Here is a 17,927-nt window from a genome sequence, read left to right as displayed (position 1 = left end):
CAGAAAATGTAGTACCCCTCTCTTACTCCAGCCCCTTGAAAACTAAAGAACTGCGGCCCTCCCTCAAGCCCTAAAAAACACCAGCTTGAATGATGCCCCCAACAACAATGAGATTCCACGCATGAATAGGGGGAACCGGGGGAGTCCAAGGTAACACGCATGTCACCGCCTACTGTGGCGACGTTCTCTTAGTAAACATCTTATGACCGTTTCTTACTACACAGACTAACAAGAAGTCTGGTAACCATGTAAAAAGGAACACCAGCACGAGGCTGTCCCTCTTTGTTGTCTGGACATCTTAAAATCTTTACAAGTACGGGAATCGCAGTCAGTCAGGTGAAAAGAAAACGCATTACAAGTCAAGGGCAATTCGCTAACAATGCCAAGTACCAGTGAGTGCATGTGTGTGGCAGAAGAGACCATAAAATACAAGAGAGGAATGATTATTTTAATCAGTTTAAGACAAGTAACATTTAATTAATCCACACGATTCTTAAGCTTGACCAGACGATTTTGAGGAATAGAAAAGAATGAGACAGTTGCTGTAAAGCACAAAACATCTTCACACAATTTTTACAAGTTTGATTTACAAGATTAGTTTCCAACAATCTGCACATTGTGCTTCTTTTTGTCTTGCAAATAAGATGGGCGCCATTGTTAGACCAAACTGTGTGGCTTTGTTTCAACAGTGAAATAACTTAAGGTCGATTGCCCGGCCGAAGAAATCCCGCGACAGTCTTTCACTTCAGTTGTAAAAGAGTAAAAGTGAGTTTATGTCAGAGGTGAGCACAAATCAATGGCGTTCTTCCTGCTTCATTTTTTTAACCACACAGTAAAAGGACGGCACAAAGAAATCTGGTAATAACAGGCGGACGACCCGTCACTCACAGACTTTTATTTCCTGAATGTTGTGAGAATGCCTCAAAGTGGTTCAGTCCATCTGGAGATACAGTGAAGTTGCACATAAATGAACACACCTGACTAAATGCGATAAACAAACACAGCTGAACAAGTTGGACCAGTAAGATACAACTATGACAAGTGATGCAAATGCATCAGCTCTAAATTGAGTTAAAATTCAACAAGTAAGAAATTTGTAGTCATCATCCATCAGCGATTTCTTAAAATAGTTTTTGGAAATTCGTTTCATAACATCAGGATGCTTATATAAAAAAAGTGGAATGTGCAAAATTTGTCACCGCTGTGTAAATCGTGAACTCCCTTTTTCTCCTGTTTGCTTTACTTGGTATGTACCAAGTGAGGAGCCCAGTGCTGAGATTCACTCCAGAGGTTCAGTGTCTTCAGTGAACAGATCAGCCAAGTCAGCGACTGTCAGTACCGCAGCCTCCGAGTGCTTCATGGCTGTGCTGGTGTGACTGGAATCAAAAAGACTTTTATTGGTACTTTGACAACAGCGTATCCCCTGACCTCTTAAACTTGTATTTAAATACAAAAATAGCATCATTAAGAACTGACACGCACCTTTTTTCTGCCGTCTTCAGCATTGCTTGCATTCTCTCTTCAATTGTAGATTTGATGAGGAATCTGTGAACAAATGTTGGCCTGGTGGAGAGAGGAAACAAAAATGAGCATTTGTTTAGTTTTTTGTTCAGTAGAGGGTGGATAATTTAATATAAATATTATTTGGATAAAAGGATTAACAAATTCTCCACATTGTCATTCCTTTGTCAGACTTTAACTGCTCCTAAATGAAAAAAAAAAAGTACTCTTAGTTGGATTTAATTTACATGCATTTGTGCATTCTGATGCAGATCTGTAACTAGAAGCAGTGAATAATGATGTGTGTACAGCACTGACAGAGGTGTGCATGCTATATAAGTGCACTTTGGTCAAGAACTGTGTATCCCTGAGCACAGTGGTGAGTAAAAACAAAAAACTAATGAAATCAATTTCAGTGTATCCTGCTGAACTCTAAGTGCTTTATTTTCTGACATATTATAAGCTGCATAGTTGTGGATTTATAGTTTTATTAAATAACTGGAGGTTGCACTCGTATTAAACATGAATCTAAGAAAAAAAAAAAAACTGCAGCTTTGAAGTCAATTCTCACAAGATGAGAAAAATGCAGAAGCTTCGTGTAGATGCAGCAACACATCTACACAAAGCTCTAAAGGACCCACAAAGTTATGCTGAAACTTCAGAGGTTTACTGACACACTTTACTGCCTGCTCCTTACTTGGTTTGGCCAATCCGGTGCACTCTGCCTATTGCCTGGAGCTCATGAGCAGGGTTGAGGATTGGTTCAACCAGCAGCACATGTGTTGCTTCGATGATATTCAGCCCATTGGAGCCCGTGTGGAGAGGTAGAAGAAGAATGTTGATCTTCTCTTCGTACTTGAAGGAACTTAGATTCTCCTGGAAAACCACAATGAACAGTGCAATAATGAACAAATTACAGTCATATCTGTATCAAGAGATGCTTCGGTAATTGATTTATTTTAAGAAAAAAATGAGGATTCCCTGAAAATTTATACTGCAATTTAAATACTGTGTATTTTCAAATTCAAACAATTATTTAACGTGCCGATTTTATCCAGTTTCTCCTTTGTATTACACAAAAACATAGACAATGAATGTATTCATTAGTCTTTATATTGTATTTTACTACAGAAAAACCTTAATTGTTATTAAGTTTCTGCATATGAGAGGCAAGAATTCATCTCCAATTGATTAACCTCTTTGTTTGTTGGCAGTATAGCTCACACACAAAAAACAAACAAACATGCGGCCCGGGGTAAAGGAAGAAATATTGAGTTTAGGGTTGGTGTGCTCTCAAGGGAGTGATCTCAGGTAAAAACAAAAAAACAAAAACAACCTCAAATGAAGAACAAGGTGTAGCAGCAAGCCGAACAGCTGTTTTAGCTGCTGGTGGTGGAGAATACACACCAAGGAAAACCTAGTAGGTAGGTATTTAGACAGTCCTTAGACAGGGGGTTTACTGTAAATGTTTAAATCTATCATACAGTCTGTGGTATTTCAACAAAAAACAAAACAATACAAAAGTTAAAAAGCAGGGGTGTGTATTAAAAATTGTGGCGTTCATTATGTGTCAAATTCAAACCTGAAATTTGTGAATCCCGTTGATTTGAGAAAACTCCATGTTATTGTCAAACAAGGCCTTGGCGATGATGTCCAGGACACTCTGCCACTGTGCACAAGAGAAAAGGCAACAAAACAGGTCAGATCCAAACTCGATATCGCCAAAGTAAGTCTTGAAGAGTGCGGATAGTTAACTGTTACCGTGGAGAAGACGAGACATTTGGCCCCGGGGTTGGTCACTTGAATCTTCTTCAGAGTTCTCACAACTGCCTCCACTTTGGTAGAGTGACTTCCCTGACAACACAGGAAGAGGAACGTTGTCATGGCTGTGTTATACATTTATTTTTTTCTTTGAAAATGGGGTCGCTGGCTGACCTTGACTGGTATGTCTTGGTCCTGACTGGATGATTGGGTGGTGAACACGTAAGAGATTTCTGTGTGGGATGTAGTCTGCCTACAAATGGCACACTTGATGGCACGCCGCCTTGAGCCCACGCTGTACTGTTCCACAATGATAGCAATACACTCGTTACAGAAGCAGTGTCCACACGTCAGCACGGCCCACTGGAAAAGAGAGAAGAGTGAGATATTATTCTAAAGTATGGCTAGCAGAGTATGGATAACTATTGACATTAATTACAAACACTCGCTAACCACTTCATTAGGTACACCAGTTGAGCTGCTTATTAATACAAATATCTAATTAGGCAATCATGTGACAGCAACCTATTCCATTTAGGCAAGTAGACACGGTCAAGATGACCTGCTGAGGTTCAAACTGAGCATCAGAATGGAGAAGAAAGCAGATTGTAAGTGGTTTGTTCGAAAATGCTAGACAGGCTGGTATGAATATTTCACAAACTGATGATCTACTGAGATGTTCCCACCAACCAAGATGTATAAGAAGTAGTGACTCTCACCTCCTGTCCCAGGGGCCGAGCACAAATGGGACACGGCTCTGGGTTCAGACCTCCAGTAGACTTGTCCTGCGACTGGATCAAGAAATGTATGTTGTTCAGAGTAAGCTCACATAATACATTTAGCTGGGGTAAATTTATGAATTGTGTAATTACTATCACCTATAAAATTACCTTTTCCAGATTTGTGAGATACAAAAACTGGCCGAGCTTCTTTTGGAGCTGAGATTTTGCCACAGCTTGGTCGTTCAGAAGTTTGACTCTGTTCTGCTCCACCTGGGAGCAAAACAATCGAGAGGAGGGGTCAGCTAATGAAAAATATCAGGACACTTTAAATTGCAAATATAAAGATCTATATTATATGTAGAAACCCACTGATCCAACAATAACATGAGAAAACTCGGGGACAGTGAAGAAACCCCCCTTAAATCTCTGCAGACAGTTAGTCTATGAAGCAAAGTAACTCTGCAAAGAGCCAATCCTTTAACAGTCCTAATAACAAGTCAGTCATGTTGTCACAACTTGTATAAATTATCTTTTACCAGACTGTCATAAGCGTGCAGCTATGCTAAATGAGTGTCACTGTCTTTAACTCGCCTCGTGGGGCTCTATGATGTGCGGCAGTTTGGGCTTTGGTTCATCAGGCAGACGCACACGTAGCCTCTCGGTGGCCATACCCAGCTCATCGATGGCTGACACATGATTACGCAGCACCATCCAGTACTCGTGCAGCACCTGAGGACAAACACCAACACCAAAACAAAGACTTAAAAAAAGAATTTTTGTTAAACTGACTCCTCATAATACATATAATACTACCAAATGCCTATTGGAGCCCTACTGGAAAAATGCAGCTTTTTAAAAAATAAAAGATGCTCTTGTTGTCGTTTGTCCTTGTAATGTTGTAAGTGTGCCTACAAACCTTGTACTCCTTCTTCCAATTCTCAAACAGTTCCATAAAAGTGTTTCCTTCCTCCACCAGGTCTGGGTCCATGCGTTTAAGTTTGGCAAAAGACAAGATGGCCTTCAAAGTGCGTTCTGTCTCACTGGCTGCCCACAGACCTCGGCTAGTGGTAGGGAGACGGTCGTCGACCAGCCCCTCTTCATCCTCGATCATTTCTTCAAAGATGGCTGTCTGACCTTTGACGCTGTGGAGGAATTTTACTGATTAACCACCGCTTGGTTATGTAATCTGATTAATGATGGATCTAAAAATACTGCTCTACTTACGTGTGAGAAAACAGCTTGGACTCGTAATCTATGAAAAGTTCATCCGCTTTGCAAAAAACACAGCTAGAAAATGACAAGACAGATATTAGGTAAAATAAGTTTCAGAGTATTTACAAAGAAGTGTTATGTAACACAAGGAAAAGCTGTCATTTAACCTCCACATAACTTTATAAACTGAACATTTTAAGGTTTCTAACAGTGCTTGTACGAAGCTGCAAAATGCTGACGACATACTTGTTGAGTGGCAGTCGCATTGGCCTGAGATGACAAACTGTGGCCTCCTCTATAACTTCTTTCGAGGCCGGACCCTCAAGACTTTTCACTGCATCTTGCACGGTCTTTTGAGATTTCATCAGGTCCTGCATTTGTGTGGTGAGCAGAAACTGCAGACCATAGCCATCACGGAACCTGCAGGACACCAGACACTTGAAGCATCCTGGTCTTTTGATAAGTTCAAGGTAACGGCTTGCAACCACTATGCAACTACTCGGAACGACTTGATAAAAAAGTGCTTACTTGTCTGCCATGGAGAGCTTGTGGGCTTGTTGTTTGTAGCTGGACGTCAGCTCATTCTTGATGCGGGACACCAGGTCGTCATCAGTGGAGCAGCGAACTGCCCTCTGAATAACATCCAGCCACCAGGGAGAGTTCAGCTTCACCTTGAGAAAGATAGATAATCATAGTGATATTCAACTACTTTAACTGTTTGTGTAAGTAACGAGTAGAATGCCAATTATAGTGCCATTAGCTACATTTACTATTTTCTTTTTATTAAAATAATTTGATCAGTAAGCTCCAATTTCCTGCTATGCAGTTTTCTTTTTGCTGTGCTAATTTGTTGGAGTTCATTAACAGATCCAAATAAATGTCATTTTAAATACATTTCAAGTAAGTTCATTTTAGGAGCTGCAGAGGATGTATATAAAAAGGCAATCAATGCAGAAATTTTATGATCTTAAGATATTGGTTTTGCACTCCTAAACATCACTTATGTCTCTCTTTATATATGTAATCTTTTCATAAAATATGTAATTTCCCCGAGTGTAAAGAAGTTCTCACTTTTCGCTTCAGCTCTTTTATGTTCTGCAGCACCGGCTGCAAAGCCTGCCGAGCATCCGCAACCTCAGAGTCGTATTTGGTCATGTAGTGCTGTCGCAGCTGCTCGGCCTACAGAGACAAGGAGAATGAAAAAACTGCAGTAGTAATTCTTAAAACACAGCTTTGATTTAAAAAGAAGAAAAATAGATACATTCTGACAGTATAATATATATTTGTGAATCACCTCTTCATCTAGTCTGTCATCTCTGAGGGTAGGAGGAATCCCACGATGCTTAGCGCTTAGCAGCTCCATCAAGTTATGGGTAGCATGAAGCCTCTGTTTTACCACAATGGCAAGAGTAATAGAAAATTAATTATGTCAATACATTCTAAGAGCCAGAAACAAAGATTTTAGCTTCTGGTTTTTAAGTCATGTGTTCCCTCAGTCTTTGTAGAGATGAAATGTATGAGGCCACATACCTGTAACGAATCAGTCTTCAGTCTGCCTTTGTGCTCTTCTGATGAACGGAGCACTTCTCTATACATCTCTGCTGCCTCTGCAAACTCACCTGCAGGTGGCAAAGGAAATAGTCATCCTTAGTGCCACTTAAAATGTCCACTACATGTCAAGCAAACAAAGTTGGCTGCACAAATCACCTCAGTGCAGTAACAATAAACATATCGCTTTACTGAGACCAGCCTTAACAAAACATCCCGGTGCAAAAAGTGTCGGGAGACACAAAGATGGGATCGTGGCCTCTGTTTTGTTTAAACTAATTCCCATGGGAAACTAAGAGCAAAGGGAGCAGATGTATAGAAGTGGGGATCTATACCTCTGATGATGTGGATTCCAGCCAAACCATTGAGTGCGCACACCAATTGTCTGTGAGCTTCTTCACACTCCACTCGACATTTCTTCTGCAGGGACTTCAGGAGCTCCTCCATTGTCATGGTGCTACAGAGAGGCAGGCAAACCTGCTTAACAAATCCTCCAGTGCAGATTACACAGAATGGGTCAGCTTTAAATAAACACCCCCAGCAACAAAAAGGTTGCTGGGGGGGCTTCAATCATCCTAATGTTGTGATCTAGTCCAGCTGGACTGTTAATTAACTGCTGCAGCTGCCTTTAATAAGACCTCATCTCATGCATAAGCATCTTGAGAACACAATACCTTTTCTGCAGAGGCAGGAACTCCCCCCTGACAGCCTGTGGATGGCAGCAGGCTTGGCGCAGCCTGAGCAGCGGGCACAGGATGGTATTGACGGTACGGCGGTCGAGGCTGCCGAGTTTCAGGCTCCAGTCTGAGATCTTCCTGAGGTTAACCAAAGCGTCTTGGGAGCAGACCTCGTGCTGACGGTGGTAGAAGTGACCCTCGACGGGCGAGAAGTGCAACCAGTGCACTTCCTCTGTCTGAGGCGGGATCTGAATCTGGAGAAAGATTAACAGGACCATCTAAGATGAGTACAAACATTCAAAAGAGAAAGCTTTAAGGATGTGTTTCATATGAAAAAAAATGGGTCAAACAAAATAGTTCTTCAGACAATCTCAATGAAATCCAGGCCAACGATCAGAAAAATACTTTTAAAATCCTACCTGATCAATGACGTCTTTTTTAGCCGATCGCCATAATATCTGAGCGATCACATGGTACAGAGGTTCCGTATTTCCACGTCGATAGGGACGATAAAGAAGCTGGTGCCACCAGTGCTTCACCCAGTATGGGTCAACTCCCAGGAAAAGCACAAGGCCATACAGATCTACAGCAAAAAACAAAAGTTTTAATTATTATTTTTTTTACTGCTGAAGAGACCAAAGACTGAAATCACAACCTTGACAGATTAATTACATCTGTGCATAGACTCAAAAACACTTTGCTTTATTATATTTTGGCAGGTAAAGGCAGTAAAAACCTACACTTATTTTTATCTTTATATCTTTATATGCTACATAAAAAATTCAATTTGCATTCATACTCATAGTATTTCTTTTTTCTTCTGTGGTAACAGCTTCTTCACTTTACCTTCTAAGCCTCTCTGGACTGGAGTGCCGCTGACACACCAGCGGTTAACAGACGCAAGACGTAGAGCCATCTCCGCAGCCTGATGGGATCAACGTCAGGTGGTCGCATAAACTACGTTTAAATAACAAAACAAAGTAAGATGCAACAAGAATTGAATGATCTCACCTTCGCAGTGGGGCATTCCACCATCTGAGCCTCATCCAGACAGATTCGCCACCACTCCACAGCTACCAGAGGACTGGGTATAGCCATGTAACGCTTCTGGTTGCGGAAGCGGCGGCCGTCTTTGCTGTTACTGTGGGGAATGTCAACGTAGTTGAGCTCAGAGCGCAGCACGTCGTAGGTGGTAATGACCACGTCCTGCTCGGCGAGCATGTGAGGCTGAATGAATCCATGTTTCTTCACACCCTGATAAACCTAAAGAGGAATGTGAAAGGCAAAATAATTAGGCATGCTTAAACACAGATGAGAGAGAGAAGAGTGCGTGCTTTAACAAATTATAAAAGATGTGTAGTGCTTGCACAATGTTGTGTTGTTCCTGCTCTGCGTCATCATTGCAACTGACGACTCGCACTGTTGTGATGGTACAGTAGTGTAACATGCAATGATTTAAGTGAGTGTATCATTTTCAGAGTACCTGAAAGTTGGAAGGTAGAGGGTGTATTTTAAACCAAACCCTGGTCTTTCTTAATCTTAACAAAACAGTTTTGTTACTTACATCTAACCAATCAGTTTTGTGCCTAAACTGAGCCAAACAATAACTGTAAATAATCAAAACCACCTTTTGGTTTTACTCAGGAAGCACATTTAAGATTTATTTTATTTTTATTTTAGACTTTAAGCATATTATATATGAGATACTACCAAGAGACTGATGTATGAATCTACTCTCTCACCAGCACTCGTAAGGAGGAGGACCTGATATGCTTGTTGATCTCCTCGACCCACTGGTGGCAGATGGAGCTCGGGGAAATTATGAGGGTGGCTCCTGTGGACACGGGTTTCATGGCTACCAGGCAGTGAGGGCAGTAGAAAGGTGTAGTTTCAAGGCTCTCTTCTTTATAGTTCACACAGTCTGCGTGCTGCCACAGCTGACAGTTCATACACTGGACGCGGGCCTTGTAGTCAATGATGCCGAGTTCACCACAGATGCACTCGAATCTGTAGTCAGGGGTGTTAAACGGGACGACAGACGCTCTGGTGGGGGTTTCCGTCTCCTTGTCATCATCGAGCTGTGAAGCTTCTCCTCTTTCTTCGGGGAGATCAGCTATTCTGCACATGTCTCGTGTATCTGAGTCACTTTTATCCTGAGAAACCTGTAATGGTGCCGTGGAAGAATCCAGCATGTCATCTGGCTGATCTGCTTTCTCATTCAGACTTTCATCCCACTCTGTCTTTGTTTCTGCTTCCTCTGAGACAGGGCAGTCAGATGTAGGGGTGCTCGGATCTCTCTGATCGTCTGAGAGAGAGTTTTGTAGAGCTGCCTCTGCCTTTTCTTTTGCTCGTCTCTGAAACATTTTCCTGGGCGTGCGCTCCGTGCTTCTCGAAGTCTTAAGAAAGACAAATGCAGACCAAACTCAGGCAACACAATAAAGTCATATTTGTGGCATGAAACATTCATATTAGAAGTTCTTTATTCTTACAGACTTTGATGATCCTGCAAATGTTTTCTTTGTTTCTTTGTACTTCTTTCCCAGCTTGAACGACCCCGCCAAGCCCCGACCTTTGACCCGGTCAACCATGCCGTCATCTATGAGCTTTGTCAGCGTCTTCCTGATGTGGTTGCGGTTCTTGAGGAGGTCATAGCCATAAGTGGCTCGGATGTAGGTGAAGATGGCATTGACTGAGGCTCCCTTGCCAGATCTCATCTCCTTTATAGCAGTGAGTAGCATGACACGCACAGCTGGAGAAATATAAGTATCATTCAAAAAGGTGTGAAATTTCAGTGACTTATGCGGATTGCCTAAAAAGACTTGAGTGACATACTTGGGTAGGATATTTTAATTTTAGGCTGAGCTTCAGACTTGCAGCTGATAACTTTCTTTCTTTCTAGCGGAGGAGGAGGAACAAAGTAATTCACAGATTTTCCCTGCAAAGCCATGAGATTAAAAAAAGAAATAAATCATAAACCATTGTATGATACATAAGATTTGATTACAACGTTTAGGGAAGAAAACAAATGTGGCATTCATCACAGTAGAGGTCTACTAACCACAGGGAGTGTGAGGGCCTCTTGTTCGAGGTCCTGCCGGGTATGAAACAAGATTAGAGCCAGAACTTCCACCGTCTTTCCAAGCCCCATCTCATCAGCCAGGATCCCACCAGGCCACTCAATGCCAGCTAGTGGAAATTCTCGAATTAAGCTAAAAATAAAAAAAGAAACTAAATTCTAGTAGCTGCAGAACTATATCATACCTGAGAGTCACCTTAATGTGATAACAGCAAGTTTAAAGGTCAACTCATTCAAATTACACACGTTTTTTTCCACTGATGGTGTCCCTTCAGCCTGTTTTACTGTTGTGATTTTAAGATAACAATTCTCCCATCAAGTTTTATGCTAATGGTGCTTAACAAACAAAATAATAACACACACAACTTTTGTGGTTTCAACTTAAATAGTAGTCCCCATAAAAACTGCTGACAGTGAGGCCTGTGGATTATATTGAGTTTAAGTGTAAACTGTTTGCAGAAAGATAAGATTCCCATCATCTTTATAATATTGAAAAGGCAGAAAATGTTTCCAAATGATCAGAACCTTTAACATGAGAATAACTATGTTCTTACCAGCCGATAAAAGGGTTGTAAAAGAGCTTTTTGCCGCACAAAGCGATCAACTCCCGCCAGAGGAAATGCAATGATTGTTCTGCAAAGAAACAGTAAATACTGAATATGATGCTTTTTGAGACAAACCACTGAGATCAAAAATTCTTAAATTCAAAGGGATCTAACTTAATTCAATTCAATTAAAATTCCAGTTAAAGGTGCATGAGCTGTAGGGGAATGAACAGAGGCACCTTTACTTGAGTTGGTCCTGTATTTCTCTCTTCTCAGCATCCAGTTGACTGCTTGACTCTGATAGGGCCTGAGTACAGGAATAAGAGCCTTATGCTGAACGTCATAGGTCACCTTCTGGCTTTCTTCCTGGTGCATATGCCTGACATAATCGTAGAGCTCCTCAACATTTTGCCTCTCCAGGTCGGTATCACATTCTTCCTCCTCATTATCTACGACCTCTTTATGGAGAATAAGCAACAAAAACAAGTCAAGGTGAATTGGAAACCCTGTGCTGCTATAGTATGGTGTAAAGAACTTGGAGTCTGCTTACCGGGAATAATGAAATCGTAGAAATACTCCATTAACTTCTGCATCAGTTGGTTTGCTTTTTTGAGCCGAGCATTTCCCTCACTGAGGAATTCTGGCTTCCCGAGCCCAGTTTCCAGCAAGCAAATCCCCACCTGCCAGACAGAGCCAGGAAAAAGATTAAATATAAAATAATGTTTAACAAAACTTGAACTGTTTGATGATTTGACTAAAGGAGCACAATTTTACTCCAGCCAAAGACAGCTGATTTAAAAAATATGTGGTATTAAAAGCCAGGTAACTTCATGACCATTTATTAACAAAATCAAGCCTAAACATGGATCTTTGTGTCCCAGTAAAAGTACCTACATATACCTTGACTGAGTCGTCTTTTGCCTGGTGACAGAGCTGCACCACCCTCCTCTTCTGTAGCCAGTCGAGGTCCTCCAATGGGATCCTACGGAGGCTGCATTCTGCCGTACAAGTGTCTTCATCAGGACTGCACTGCACCCCTGAGCTCTCATCACAGCTGCTGTAACTGATGCAGAGTTGCTCACCCATCCTGTGAAACGTGAAAGCTCTCTGATCGCAGTCAGATGGGAGCCAGGCTGGCCTGACACTGAACTCCCCAATGAGTGCTTTCCAGATGTGGCTGAGCTTCAAAAGTGGAAACACAGTGAGCGCCAGAGAGGTAGAAGCAGCGGTGATGTCGGACGACGTGTTGGGAAGTTCTTCTGTAAACAGGACAGGGGTGCAGGCAGCCTCTGTGGCGCCCTCTGGAGGGGAGAGGAGGTTGCTACTAGGAGCTGGGTCCGCTGAAAGAATGGAACAAGTCGGTATCTCTTCATCTTCCTGGACTTCCTCATTCTTGCGGTCCTCCAACATGTTCCAGTTCAACCTCTTCTTAGCTTCTTCATCCACCCTCACAGGAGGGGCCCTCTTTCTTCGGCTACTCATGGTGAAGCTCTGCAAAGAGGGCAAATATTATGAAACGCTCACCAAAAAAAATAAACACAACGTCATTTATTTATTCATAGCTACATCAGTAGCATATGCCAGATACTTATATTTATATTTGGTAGGCAGAGAGAAAATATCCTTCCTGAGTTTCCCTGAACAAGGTTGATTATTGCCTAATAATAAACAATAACTTAATCATAAAAACTTTCCGTCATACAGACCATGGCTCCACAGTAAAGTGGTTTACTCATTCACCTAATAAGTGAAAGATCTATGGTTCGGTCTCCAGAGGAAACACAAATCCCTTTGGGGCATCCGGTTCAAAAAATCTGTCAAATTAAATATGCAGAGCTACAGAGTATGGCAACACCTGGTGAATAAGGGAGCAGCTGGAATATGCTTTTCTTTTACACAAACAAAATTAAGTAAAATCCAATTTTCCACTAACCAAACATTTTGTTTATTTATGTTGCCTTCTAGCCTATATCCCTCCTTAAATCATTACATTTTTACATGCACTTATGCAGGACTTAATATACTCTACTAGTACTCATGCATAATTCACATTTCAACTAAATCCATATTTATGTATTACTGTGCCCTGGTACAACCTTTTTAAGCTGACTTTATCAGATGACTTTTTCGGAAACTGTCCAGCTCCTGAGTGTGCACAGCATTAATCAACTGCTGGTAGATCCACAGCAAAAATAATGTTTCTACAAAGACTTTTATATTAATACTGTAGTATGTTTGTACATGCATGAATGCTTCTGTTCTCACAGCTAGAGCTTTGTGTCTAAGATGATCCTTTTAGAAGTAATATGTTGACATCATATAGAGTTCATCTAGCCATCCTCTTCCACTTATCCTTGTCAGGGTCGCGAGGGGCTGGAGCCTCTCCCAGCTACCATAGGGCAAGAGGCATCATACAGAGTCAAAAGTAGGAAAAACTGGAGTTTTAAAAAGTTTAACCTCTTGCATCCTTGGGATTACTTGTACATAAGCTTTCTTCATTTTTTAAAAAAACTTTTTTGTTTAAGACGAGCACCCATAATTGCAACAGTTAATTATAATAAGACCACTTCAACGACATATTGTGGATATCCCTTGTGAGCAGTTATTATGAGAGTGGCAGCACCTGTGATGTTCAAGGCTGATCTCTTATTCAGCCACGCTATTTTGTTTGGGGAGAACTTGGGTCCTGTGCAACTTCAGCATACCCAAAATACTCTGACATTAAGACACAGGAGAATCTGATGGATTAGAATTAAGTAACAAAGCTACCTTTAGCTGCTTCCCTATTCATGACAGTATAATGCCACTTTTGGCAGCTTTTATGCTGATTGCCCTTCCTGACAAAACCCAAATGTATGTGTGTCTCTGACTGAGCCAGGAATCAATATTGATCATACGTAAGTATTTCATTAAATTGACGTTTAGTCCTCTGATGTAGGGTGGCATGATGGTGTGGTGGTTAGTGACATCACCTCACAGCAAGAACGTTCTGGGCTCAAATCCAGTCTGGATTCTGTGTGGAGTTTGTATTTACTCTGGCTTCCCCCCATTGTCCAAAGATCTCCCTTACGTTACTTGGTGAATGTGAGTCTGTCTCTGTGTTAACCCTAAAATAATGTGGCAATCTGTTATACCCTGCTTCTCACCATATGAATAGTATAGACAATCATTCTGTACAATACAATAATTATAGTTCTACAATTGTTTATTAATACTCACAATTGTATATCTACAATCTGTATAGTTTCATATTTTTAACCATATTTATATCCTTTTCATAGCCTGTACATAGCTTGTAAACTCACTATAGTCTGTACATACTTATAGTTATAGCATATTCATAACATACCTTCATACCGTGTACATTGTAACATACCTATAATAGTTCCATATTCTGTAATATATCTATATTATTGCTAAAGCACTTTCTGGATGGATGCAAACTGCTTTTCATTGCCTTGTACTTGTGACATTTGCAATGACAATAAAGTTGAATTCTATTCTAATTCTATTCTATTTCATGACAGCTGGGATAATCTCCAGAACTTGATAAGTTGAAGAAAGTGGATGGACAAATTGAATTCAAGGGCTGTTCCAATAATGGTGAGGCCGTTCTCCAGAGAACAATAGGTGGTGATACCATGTATGTTGATTTCTAATCCGGAAAATGACTTTAACGTGTCCACTTATTTAGGTTGGCACCATAAGCTACTATGTTGATGTTGATCCCAGGTAGAAGTGATCTGCCTTTGTAGTACAGAAAACTGAGGGTTGACCCTGAAGTTTCCTGGTTAAGATGAAACCCTGCTTCACAGTAAAGGCCTCTTATGGGATACAACAGACTTCTTATTTACCAACAGGTCAACAAGGCTCATACTGGAAGATAGCATATCAATGGAAGCAGCATGTGAGGTACTTACTGTGCTATTAAACTATCAAAGCGAATGAGACATATCCCACAAGACAACCTGTCAGAGTTTAAGTTTGCATCCACAGCTGGAGCCTGTCACTTCACCTACATTGTATCTGTGTTTACCTATGGCTCAGGCTACATGTATTGCTAGCTGGCTAACTTATACATCTTCTACACGACGGCTTACAAATAGCAGTTTTAAAATTAGCTCCTTCCCTGCGGGGAGAGTTTATCCTCTGAGAATTCAGTCAGCAGCGAAACCATCAGCACACAACAGTCTGTGGTATAAACAGTGTTACACAATGAGAGCACTTTCGCACAGCGCGCCACATTTCATCCCCTGACTGCAAACAAGCAAATTAAAAAGGTAAAAGAAAAAAAGCATATTTACTTGTCGAGCCTGCCTCAAACTGCTCCTGTTAATACAGCACGACGAGAAACCGATTCATGTTGAAGCAGCTCCACACAATCCGGCTGAATCGCTGTACAGTTCATCTACGGACATCAATGTTGACGTCCGCCATTTTTAAATGCAGGAAATGACGTCAAAGCAGGGGAAACTGTCAGATTAAGTTTATCTAACACAAATTTGTATGACTCAAAACTTACAACAGATTAAATGATTTGCTCCAAATGATTGTTTTTTTGTCTTTCTTTTTGCATTTCTTTACATTTTTTCATGGTTATATATATATTGCCAATATCAGACAAAAACAGACAAAAACTGAGTTTGTTCGAGTCTAATGAGTTTAAAAGTCAATATTTGTATATGACCACTTTTATTCTTCAACTCAGCCTGAACTCTTTCTTCTTTTCAGTTTTCTTGTCATCTCTTCTACTACCACTACTTCATTAACGTTGATGTCCAGGGTCTTGGGAAGGCCAGTCCATGACTGATAGGCTCTATTGCATGTTTTTTTTTTTCCAGCTGTGGTTATATTGCATTGGCAGTGTGTTTAAAAATAATTATCATGCTGAAAAATTAAGCAGTTGCCAATAAGATGCTTTCCAGAAGGCAGTGCGTGTTGCATTAAAATCTGGCTGTATGTGTTTTTTTAATGTGTTTATAGTTCCAGGAAATTTGAAAACTGGCTGGCTGAAATATGGTCCCAAACCAAATTTTGCAAAAGGCTGTAAACACTCACTGTTGTACCGCTCTCCTGACCTCTTCCAAACATACTGGTGCCGGTTAGAACCAAATTTCAAATCTTGATTCATCACCCAATTAGACTTGTTTCCACTGATTTTCAGGCCAGTTCTGGTGTAATTTGCCATTTCCTCCCCGTTTCCCTTCCTTAAGAATGGCTTCATGAAAATTTTATTTTTATTGTCAGTAAGACTATTTAAAGGATGCATAAAAATAATTTTGCTTAAACTACGGCTTGTACTTTACTTTTTCTTTCTGGCTGAAAATGACTTAATATGAATGATAAGAAACATGTTTGATTATAGGTCAACAAGCATTTCGGAACAGGTTAAATACCGGTAATCCTTTTTTGGCAGATGATCATTTAAAGCACTGGCATCTGATGAAAAGACAGGGAACTGGTATGAGGGCTGAAGAAAATCAGAAGCTCTGCCAGCGAGAACAGCAGGTCCACAACTCCACCTGAGAGAGAGGGAGAGAGAGAGTAGCAGGCAAGAGAAAGGAAAAGAAAGAAGTGGGAAAAAGACTACCTGGACCAGGACACAAATTATACCTTTTTCTAACAAGCTGCTGGTAACAAACTGCTTAAAGATAGAATTAAATTTGATTCTTTGCTAAGTTTTCTCTTACATGTAGACACAACAGTGTTTCATCCTTTGAGTTGGGTGTTTGTTTGTTTGTTTTTTTTGTTATGCTTTAATGATTAATATGTCATTTTTATGTGGCTTAGCGTTACAAAAAACAGAGATTCCTCTGACAATTCTCAGGTAAAAACACTGATTTGTAAATGAGCCGAAAAGCAGTCAATGGCCAAAACTACAAGAAAATTGGAAGCAAAATATAAAAAAAAGAGAAAAAAAAGAAAAAAGAGTCAGTCAGCATTTTTGCACAAAGCTTTAGGTTTATAGAGAGTTCATGCAATGCCAAATTCTTTGCTGTACTGGTTGCTTATTTTGTGGTCTAATCGTTAGGATTACAAAGGTTAAGGTTGAGTAAACCTTTATTCAGTGAGGTTGCAGCAGTGGCATCACCCCCTTCACCACAAGGTGGCAGCAGAGCCCGCTCTCTTTTGACAGCTGCAGTAGTGAATAACAAGTACATCACATCTGTCCGTGTCAGACACAACGCAGGAGGGAAAAATTAAATTGAAGTTTGACGAGTCTCTTTGAAGTTTGCATAAAGTAAGCGACTGCCTATAAACAGTCTCTTACGTTGCGCTGATTTGGTCCAGGGGGTTTTAATGGAAGCTTGTCAAATCGTTATCTATCCCCGACTTATTTATTTATTTTAAAATATGCTTCTCAGGAGCCTCACTCTCACCCCGATCTCTTCCAAAATGTTATCAATCGACGCATCACTGACCCTCGTGATGTGCATGAACTCTGGTTTTAAATCAGGGACACTGCAGTGAGTTTGACCCGATTTAAAAATGCAGTGAGCAAGAGGAGAAGAAGGGAGCATCTTATCACCAGTGCAGAGAGAGAGAGGGAGAAAGGGAGGGAGGAAGAGTCCCACTGTGTTTCGGAGGCAGAAGAGTCCAGACCGGCGGCTTCAGAGGAGACACGGACCCACTATGTCCCGGTTATGTCCTTACCTGGTTCAGGTAGGTGAAATCACGTCTTTAAGACTGTTAAACATGCATGTGCATGCAGCTGATGATGTTGCATGTTATGACCTGTGAATGACACCGTTTTATAGCTGCAGCTGAGGACCTGGAGACAGCTGCTAAACGATAATAAAGAGTATTTAGGCAGAGTCATTATGTGTGCTGTTTGAGATGGCTCATTTCTGGCTCAAGCCATAGTGATTTTTGATTTTGATTTTTA

The 17,927-nt window shown here is 40.9% G+C and overlaps 2 protein-coding genes across 3 annotated transcripts in view; one reads left to right on the top strand and one right to left on the bottom strand.

Moving 5' to 3' along the window:
• Positions 1–427: 427 nt before the first annotated feature.
• shprh (SNF2 histone linker PHD RING helicase) lies at positions 428–15,482 on the bottom strand. The gene is made up of 30 exons (XM_004540120.5): positions 15,346–15,482; positions 11,942–12,532; positions 11,592–11,721; positions 11,281–11,499; positions 11,051–11,129; positions 10,479–10,629; positions 10,253–10,355; positions 9,910–10,169; positions 9,163–9,816; positions 8,432–8,683; positions 8,267–8,345; positions 7,840–8,003; positions 7,418–7,674; positions 7,079–7,200; positions 6,726–6,814; positions 6,490–6,582; positions 6,267–6,374; positions 5,724–5,866; positions 5,442–5,615; positions 5,208–5,270; positions 4,900–5,125; positions 4,575–4,712; positions 4,152–4,253; positions 3,981–4,052; positions 3,436–3,624; positions 3,262–3,354; positions 3,083–3,169; positions 2,198–2,376; positions 1,483–1,563; positions 428–1,376 (listed from the first exon to the last, which is right to left on the bottom strand). Exons 2-30 carry the CDS (start codon positions 12,521–12,523, stop codon positions 1,280–1,282), a joined length of 4,986 nt encoding a protein of 1,661 aa, XP_004540177.1. The 5' UTR covers positions 12,524–12,532; positions 15,346–15,482; the 3' UTR covers positions 428–1,279.
• A 1,781-nt stretch (positions 15,483–17,263) lies between these two features.
• Positions 17,264–17,927, top strand: part of grm1b (glutamate receptor, metabotropic 1b) — a 36,996-nt gene continuing 36,332 nt past the window's right edge. For both annotated transcript variants that reach the window (XM_004540118.4, XM_004540119.5), the window contains exon 1: positions 17,264–17,704. The gene's annotated coding sequence lies outside the window, so the exon portion shown is untranslated. The remainder of the gene's footprint in view (positions 17,705–17,927) is intronic.

This window comes from Maylandia zebra, linkage group LG19, assembly GCF_041146795.1.
Source record: "Maylandia zebra isolate NMK-2024a linkage group LG19, Mzebra_GT3a, whole genome shotgun sequence".
In the NCBI taxonomy this organism is placed as follows: domain Eukaryota; kingdom Metazoa; phylum Chordata; class Actinopteri; order Cichliformes; family Cichlidae; genus Maylandia; species Maylandia zebra.
This window is presented reverse-complemented; position numbering and strand designations above follow the sequence as displayed.